This window comes from Buceros rhinoceros, unplaced genomic scaffold (assembly GCF_000710305.1).
Source record: "Buceros rhinoceros silvestris isolate BGI_N320 unplaced genomic scaffold, ASM71030v1 scaffold1965, whole genome shotgun sequence".
Lineage (NCBI taxonomy): Eukaryota > Metazoa > Chordata > Aves > Bucerotiformes > Bucerotidae > Buceros > Buceros rhinoceros.
The window spans coordinates 35,967-45,071 of NW_010413208.1; the positions used below are offsets into that span (position 1 = coordinate 35,967).

At 41.8% G+C, this 9,105-nt stretch overlaps 1 protein-coding gene across 1 annotated transcript; it reads right to left on the reverse strand.

The window, feature by feature from the left end:
- Positions 1-335: 335 nt before the first annotated feature.
- LOC104493862 (amine oxidase [flavin-containing] B-like) lies at positions 336-8,176 on the reverse strand (the record flags this gene model as incomplete). The annotated part of the gene is made up of 7 exons (XM_010136620.1): positions 336-491; positions 910-972; positions 2,660-2,771; positions 3,833-3,930; positions 4,857-4,914; positions 7,305-7,358; positions 8,080-8,176. Coding segments are annotated over 7 exons (638 nt in total), but the record flags the coding sequence as incomplete, so codon positions are not given.
- Positions 8,177-9,105: the final 929 nt, after the last annotated feature.

The following is a 9,105-nucleotide window of genomic DNA, read 5'->3' on the forward strand; positions in this document are numbered from 1 at the left end:
CAACCAGAAATCTCATCATATGAGGCTTCATAGAGGTATTTTGTCACTTCTGTTATTTGGATAAAAACCTCAAGGTGATAAAGCTTGGCAGGGTATCAAAGAAACTCAACAGCCAAAATGTTACTGCTAGAAAGTAGGCCTGGCTTCAAGCAGTTCTTTTTCAACATGGATCCCCTTCCTTTATCCCTCCTCTCCAACCTCTTCTCCCTACTGTTTTCTCCTCTTTCCCAGTCCTGATCTGATTTTGGAGACAGGGAATTACATGCCAAAAAAATCCTCAAAGTCAAAAAAAAAAGAAAATCACATGAGTGCAAGGCTTTGCGTTGGCGCCTTTTTCAGTTTCGGACCAGAATTCCCTTTCTGTAAGCAAATAAACCAGCAACAGCCACAGAGGTGAAGAAAGTGGAAAATCCAATCAGCTTTAGCAGTCCTGGCACAGATGGCAAGTTCCGCTCCCAGAAGGTTGTAGTGATGGGCAAAGCTGGAACATCCTGCGGGGAAAGCAACCATTATCAACATAACATCATCCCCACTGCGACAGACAGGATGTAAATCGAGAGATTCGTGCAGCAGAAACAGAACTGGGTTGGAGCAGTTCATCTTATCAAGAAGTACAGCGTATCAAAAATTTTCTGCTCAGTTAAAGGGAAAAAGAAGACACATGTGAAAAGGAGTCACAGCCTGGTGAACAAGTGCGGCCCTTTCTGACCCCACGTTACAGAGCTGTCAGGTGGGTGCCCTCTCACAGAGTTTCTATCATGTTCCTGTTTGGGGAAGGGCAGTTTTGGTGAGTAAGGGAGTTTGTGGCTTTGATTTAGTGAATTTAAATAAAAACAGCCAACAAAATTTTATTTCATCAGCAAAACTGCAGGAAAAAGAATAATTTATTTAATCTACAGAAAGACTTACAATTGATTCAGGTTCTGGCTTCCAAATTTCACTGTCTGGGATTTTCTTCATAGCAAACAGTATCTGAAAATAAATAACATTGTCTAGTAAGTACCATTCATTCTTTGAAAGGGAGGAAGAGCTGACTTCAATTTTTGTTTTAAAATAGCATGATGAAGATAACAATCGAGAACATAAATCGCTGTCTAATAAAATTTTAAAAGATTACTAAACCTCTATACAACTAATTCCTGGGGAGGCCTGATATTTAGTAAGACACTCCTCCTAGTGGCAAATAGAATCACTAACAGAAAAACCTCCCTGTGCTTAGTTAGCCTATGCAAGACATCGGAACTTGACTAGTCCCATGGGAACAGGGTTAATACGAATATGACTAAGAGTTAAGTATACACTCATGGTAAAGTGAGACGTGCATAAACCAGCTACTATGGGGCAAGCTACATAGCCAGGATTTGTAAGTTTTACCACAATGTAGGAAGAGGAACAGAATCCTGCAAGTGATGACAGACCACCGCTTCCAGCCAGAGAAAAGCAATACTAAAAGGAAAACCATCACGATGGAAAAATAACCATTCAAAGTATCAAAGACACCAGAGATCAGTAGGGTAGCAAAGATTATCTGAAATGTTAGTCATGAAAGACAGCAAGATTAACAACTTCTACAGTAAAATAAAATGGAGGTGGTGATACTGATGTTTTTCCTATTCTAGGCACCTGTAGATTTAATATTTGTCATCTTCCATGATAGGCTTTTATTCTAGACAAGATTGATGGACCCCATCAACTTTTCAGTGCAGGAGAGTGAGAAACATCCTTGCACTAGATGTTAAACATATTTTCCTTTCACAAGGAAGCGAGGAAAGGAAAACACCAAAAATTTTGCCAGTCAAGCTCACTTGCCAACTTTTCTGCTGAGGCCCATGAAGGTTCTGTTGTAATGTCCTTGCGTTAGAGAGGGCACGAAGCCTTACCTGTGTGTGGTTATGCACGAACCATAACCTCAGGAACAGGTTAGGTATAACCTTCACAAATGGGACTGTTTAGGGACAGCTGATCCCTGTCTTTTGGGGCAGGAATATGGACTAGATGGGCTCTTTAGGTACCTTCCATGCCAATTTCTGTTACACGACTGTAGATTTTAGCCACAAGATTCTCTTCACCTCATAAAGATGAAATTTCTTTTGCTGCTCCGTAAACCATAATATTCCTGAAAATACCTGAGGAATAGGCATTTTCTCAGAAGCAAAATATTTAAGTTCTTGTTTAACGACTTTATGTAAGGCTGTCTCAATAGTATGTCACTGTTGGAAACAGCTGAGGAAGGGACTGGCGTGGTGCGCAGAGCTGCAGAAGTGAGCTGTTCCCAGTGAGGCTAACAGCCGTATCTCAGTACAATGACTAACACAGTGCCCATTTGGGAGAAAACACGACTAGGTGAGAATTTGAGATTTCGGTTGAAAAAAAAAAAAAAAAAAAAAAAAAAAAAAAAAAAAAAAAAAAAAAAAAGGATTTCATTCCTGGAAACAGAGAAGAGTTTGATGAAATAATCACAGCCCTTCCTAAGCATACCAAATCTAAGTGCAATACCTTCATCCTTTTTGAGTCTACATCCCCTTTGTAGGGATTTGCATCAAGATTTCAGAACGCCTCAAGCTGTCAACGCTTAATTCCCAATTCACTTCCAACCAGAAGGTATTTCATTTTCACAGGCTATTTGACAGTGCCCCCGGTTTTAGGCTTCCATCTGTACCTCTCTGGCTGCTCTTTCTCCAGCCTGTACAGCCCCCTCCATGTATCCGCTCCACTCTGTGGCTGTCTCTGTGCCAGCAAAATAGATCCTGCCAACGGGCTGACGAATAATCCTGGAGGGGGACAAGCAGTAAGTCACGTCAGGAAAGATAACTGAAATCCTTGGGTTATTATTAGAATAAAACTGTTTTAAATAACAGCAAACACATAGAGACAGTAAGTTTGGGTGAGCTGAGCTGGAGGGGGAGTCTGCATCGCATTTCATTTCTTACAGTTAATAAACTGGTGTTCATATTTTCTAAATGCTTACGCTGCTCATAGGTGTAAAGGACAAATAATTTGAGATGAGACTTATTCTATCTCACAGTTTAAGTCAGAGTCACAAATACCAGTGGTAGGCATTACTGGTAATACAGAATGCTACACTGTGCATCCCCATGTATCTAAAGTAACAAGAAAAAAAAAGATTTTACCTTTTACATTTTTTTTGCCAGAATGTGCAATAATTATCATCAAGATTACATTAAATACTAAGGTCTTCATGTGATCTTCATTACAACTGCTTTATTGCTGTAAGTTCTTTTTAAATTGTGAAAATTTATACTTCAAAAGTAGGGCTATGCTAGCAGATAAAACCCTCGATGTATCTGAATCTGATCACCAGTCTGACCAGTAAGCGTTTTTCTTCTTTTTGGTATATCTTACTTTAATGCAAAAACTTATGTTGGAGAGGAGTGTATATATTGGCCCACTGATTACTATATTAAGCCCTGGCTGCTAAAAGGAAAGGAACAGTCCAAAGAAATCACTTATTACTGTCAATGTTGGCAAGAATTAACTCTCTGTCTCTATTTATAAAACACCAGCCTAAAGATGTGCTGGAAATGGTAACACCGATCTCAAATACTCCAAGTCAGATTTGTAAACAGATTGCAAAAGCTTCCTAATTCCCTTTCAAGAACCTACTCAGCTGTATTCACCCAATAACAAACATGAATAAAACCGCCTAATGATACTGTACTCATCCATCATAAAGCTCAAAACTGAGACAAGTGGAAGTTATAATATCTGTATAAAGGGAACAGTGACAGAGGATTTATGACCCTTTCTGAGGATATTTATTAACTTGGTCTTATCTTATTACTCCGAAGCCCACTATAAATAGATACTGTACCTTCCATACTGAGTCATTATGCCTGGTGGGAAGTAGGCTGTGTAGCAGCCCCCAGAATACTGCTCTTCACACCAGTTCTTCTCTTCATAATGCACTGCCTGGAAAACAGAGATTAATTCACTCAAGGAAAGGACAAAGTCCTGAGGAAGTTAATAAAAGAACCGAGGAGACAGCAGAGGAAAAGCTTATGATTTGTTGCATGTCAACGTCTGACAAGACAAGCACATTTACCAAGTCTCTTAATGCAACGTGGATACAACACAAAAAGCCTTCATTTTAGACACTGCTTGCTATTTTAAAAAAACCCCAAGTAGTTAATCTGGCCACTGTAGAACAGAATCCTCTTAATCTGTCAATGTAAGTTTACACTTTGAGCTAAAGCAAAATTAACCTCTGCTGTACACAGGTATAACACTTGTAATATGTACATTGGGTACAAATATATACTGTTAAAAACATGAAGTATGGCACTTGCACAGTTCTGCGTACAAGATCGTTATGTTTAAAATTATGTTATCTCTAGGTTGGTATCTACAACATTTAACTCATGTAAAATTGCCCTTGAAGGATAAACAGTATTAATTACATAAATTAATCAGATCACACAAATCCTATCAGTTATTTACCATTACAAAGAAGAGAAGGCAAAAACACATGCAGCAAGGGATCTGAGCAACTACTGAGAGAGAAGAAACATGCTCAACATAGACTGTCACACCTGAAGAGAACCGAGAAGGACGGTAGTAAGCACTGTGAATGCCACCCACGGAGCTGGACAAGATCACATCTACCTTTTAACAGTTTCATAAGCTCATTCTTACCCTCACTGTCAAACGCAACCCAAGACCTGTGATAAACGTTCTCTCCACTCCTCTAGAGAGGGAAGCAAGTGCTCCCATAAATTACCTTTTACAAAAAGCTACGCAGAGCTGTGCCAGAGCACTGCTACATTCTGGTTTCCTTCTGCCCTTCCCCAGATCAACAGGATTGACAAGAGACACTGTGGTTTAGGTTTTGTGCTTACACGTAAGGCTTCCTCTGATCCCAGAACCTTTGCATAGAGCTCACAGAGCCTCGTCTTCCTACAAGATAAAAAGCAACAGAAGACTTCTGTGTGAGGAAAGAAAAAAACACCTCTAATATGTCCTAGTTTCAAGAGAACAAGGATTAATATCTGCTTGAGCTTAAGATTCCAGCTTTTGGGGATCTATCCTAACAGATCAGCTTCTAGATCACTAGAAATAATGCACTCAAACTCTCGCACTGTGTAAGCGCCAGTTTTACCAGCAGTTATGCAAGCTGCTCCCTTAAGACACCTCTAGCAGTCCAACGCCATACATTATCCAAAGATTCTCTAGGCTGTCAGGAAGAGACAGCAGTAAAGCATTGCACGTTTTTGTCTTGGCATATAATCTAGCTGATGGTTCGTTCCTACAAAGATGCAGGTATTCATAGCCCGAGGCTCTCAGGGAATCAGTACTTTATTTCTGTGTCCTGGTTTAAGTTAGAAGAGAACTAGTTCTGTTCAGAGGTGTTACTTTCCAGCTCAGTCTCTTCTAAGTGATGGCCCTTGCTGAAGTTAATGGCATGTTTTTGCAGGCAGTGTCTGCTTCCAGAAGTGATAACGCTTGATGTTCACAGTTACTGCCAGGGACTGGTGTGCAGAAAGGCTCGTGCTGGTACTAAGTCACTGCTACATCCTGTGTGCCACGGTGGGGGTGCAGTAAGTCAGAGGCTGCACCTGCAGGAAGGAGCGGACAGGACAGGTGACCCCAAACTGACCAACGAGGAGTTCCATCCCACAGACGTCATATTCCGTGTAAAGCTGAGGAATCACGAGGGTCTCAGTCTCTTCTTCAATGGCCAGTGTCTGACAAGGACTCCGTTCTGCCTTCAATCCCAGGCCATGCATACCTGCATACAGTTCTGGAATCCAGCTGCTGCATCCAGTTCCTGTTTGCTGCAGAGCCCAGTCTGCGCCTTCCCCAGTGTCTGCCCTGCAGCATCAGTCATGATGGTGATGTGGTTGCCATCCGGGGGGTTGGGGGCCTTCCCCAGTGTCTGCCCTGCAGCATCAGTCATGATGGTGATGTGGTTGCCATCAGGGGGATTGGGTTCAGTATTGGTTTTGTGCGTATTTGCGTATGTTCCATTTTATTATTTTCATTAAAGCAGTTTTAGTTTTCTTTTCCAATCCGTAAGTCTTTCTTATTCCCTTTCCCTTCCCCCTTTGGGGAGAGCGGAGGTTAATAGAGCATCTGTCATTTGTCTAGTGGCTGGGCCCGCCCCAACCCACGGCAATCTTCCAATCCGTAAGTCTTTCTTATTCCCTTTCCCTTCCCCCTTTGGGGAGAGCGGAGGTTAATAGAGCATCTGTCATTTGTCTAGTGGCTGGCCCAGCCCTAACCCATGACATTCTGGATCTATAAAACTTCCTCCTGTTTTAGTTTATGAGTCTATAAATCCGTGAATATACCTCATTCTGTCACAAACACCAAGTGCAATTAAGTATGCTCCTACAACCTTTTGGGTCTTACTGTTCACCGTTAGCTGCACTGCACCAATTCCCAAACATAGGGAAGATCATGATGAAATAATAGTTAACAATTAGGAAAAACAAAACCATGCAAACACAACGCCGGAAGGACATTTACTTCTGGAATCAAATTCTGTGCTCTGCAGAAAGCCGTGCTGGGCACAGAAATAAAGCAGTCCCAGCTCTGTAACTGCACGGACTACACTTCCAGCTACAAAAGCACACAAGGAAACCGTCTATACTGCTGTATGGAGCAACCCAGCTATCCAGGAGCCCAGCTCTGAACTCAAAGAATGCTATAGGAAGGAGATGAGGAAAAAAAAACAAAACAGGAAGACCTGAAGGGCCTTGAGGGTGTCCTCCTGTGCAGGTTGGGTGGTGACACAGCGATTGGCCAGGAGGGCTCAGAGAGCTGCATGATCTATATATGAACACCCTTCTACAGTCACGGTGACATGAATCCAGCAACAGCCTTAACAAAAGGGATCATTTCCTCCATCTCTCTCTCTGTCTGTCCCTAAGTGAGGTGACCACCATGCTCTGCAGACCACCAGCACCAACCCAGTGTCTGAACAGAATAAACGCATTTTTACAGCATGATCCAGCAAAACCTCTGCTGCGGTCTGCCCACCACCTCTCACAAATGTTCACCGGCTCCTCCTTTCAGGGCACGTCAGTAACACCGTGGACCCCACAGGAAAGTGAGTTATCACCTTGGGACCTATAGCTATCACATCTGCTGTCGGTTTGTGATAATTCTATGGGGCCTTCATCCAAAAAACAGTTAAGGCATCTTCTTCCTAGAAGTGACATGTCTGCCTACTATCACAAAGTTACAGTCAACTTCCTTCAAATCGAGGCATTTTTTCCCTGCTCTGGTCATTTGAAACAAATTTTGACTCAGATTCCACACGGTTCTCCAGTGTTTGACCTTACCTTTCTTCTTTTGTGAGACTTGTCAGTTTTCTACACTTCCGAGCAAGAATGAAGCTGTAGGAAGACCACAAACAATTTACTTCCATTATGATACTGTATTTCCTGTGTTATTTAAAATGCCAATACCTTACAATGGGAAGTTGTGATTCATAGTATTAGCTTTAGGATCTCTATCCAAAATACCAATTTCACCCCTTTGCATAATGTTATACGCTCTGCCTGCTGCCTGTAGGACTTGCTGCAGAAGGAACAACTCAGAGATTCAGGCTAGAATATTTGTATGAGTTGTGTCCCAATGACCTTAATTTTATACAGCAGATTGAAGCAGAAATTATTCTTTAATAAACTTCCTCGACGATTCATATTCTCTGACTAAAACAAAAGAAAAAATTTACAATTTGAAAAAATTTAAAGAACTGGAAGAATTTGGAGGAGGCAAAATACTTGGAGAAAATTCTACATTTCTGCAATCACTCTCTTTTCTCCTTCCTTTCCTCTCCTCCAATTTTATACTTTGCCACACAAAACGGCGAAAGATGACAGTGAGAACAAGAAAACCAGAATTTCCTTTTTTTAAAAATTAGTAAAAAAAATCAGAGAGAAGTTTTTTGAAAGGAAAAAAAATCATAGAGTATATTCACCACACACTGAGAAACTCAACCCTTAAACTATTTTAAAGTATTTCCCTTCAAAAGTAGCAGGTTTTCTGTTTCAATTGTTGCCTCTAAGACAAAGTAAAAAGGCATTAAAACAAGACACTTTCTTTGTCTCTTACCCTATTATGGCAGGAAAGCTGCCATCAGGCTTAGTATCGTCAAGTGTTAAACCAATTGCAGCATCCTCATCTTCAATGATCATGGTACCACAATACCCTGTTAGCACAAGGTGGAACAGAAGTTAGGATCCATGTATCCAAATGCAGAAGTTTCGAAATACTCAGAACTTGACTGGAAAGAGCCCCAAACAACCTGATCTCACTTCACTCTGCTTTGAATAAGGCATGGGACTACAATCATATCCAGAAGTCCCTTCCAATCTCCGATTCTATGATTCTAATACAGGGAGATAAGAAAACAAAAGAAAGGAGGGGGAAAAAAAAATTACAGTGACCCCCATCAAGTGACAAAGATTAGCACACAGCTCCCCTGATGATCTGCAAGGCAGTGTAGTGTCAGACTGAGTCAGAGAATTGCTAGATCCTCTCTAGAAGAGGAAGTGCAGATCTGAGATGTGCCGATAATTAGCAATTTGTTTTAAAGATGTTTGAAAAGCAAAGTCAATTAAGGAACCTCCTATTGCTGAATTCATGATAGGAAAAACTATTCTGCAAAACAGTTAGGAAGGTACTTATTCATCATGGCTTGGCTTCGCGGACAAGGATTTGGGAAGGGCTTCACCCACGCTCACTGCAAGTGCGCTGACGGCTGAAAATGCCAGTGCGGGATAGGCAAGACCGGCTGCAAAGAGCACACCGGCAGGTCTCCTTGGGTGGTACAGTCGAGGCACGGTTCTTTCTGCGCTGTCTTTGTGCTTTTCTTCAGGTGTTTATTGCACCAGACTCTCTCATGGAGGTTTCCGAAAGCTCTGTTTGCCTTTGTTGTTCTGTTGTCTCTCTCTTTGTCGATCGTGGCACCTGAGGAGATGATGCTCCCCAGATAGCTGAACTGCTGGACTGACTGCAGCTCTGACTCGCCAGTGGTGACGTGGGGATGATGGTAGTCATCTTGTGGTGCGGGTTGGTAGAGAACTACTGTCTTCTTCAAGCTGACTTCCAGCCCAAAAAGCTCAGCTGCCTCTGCAA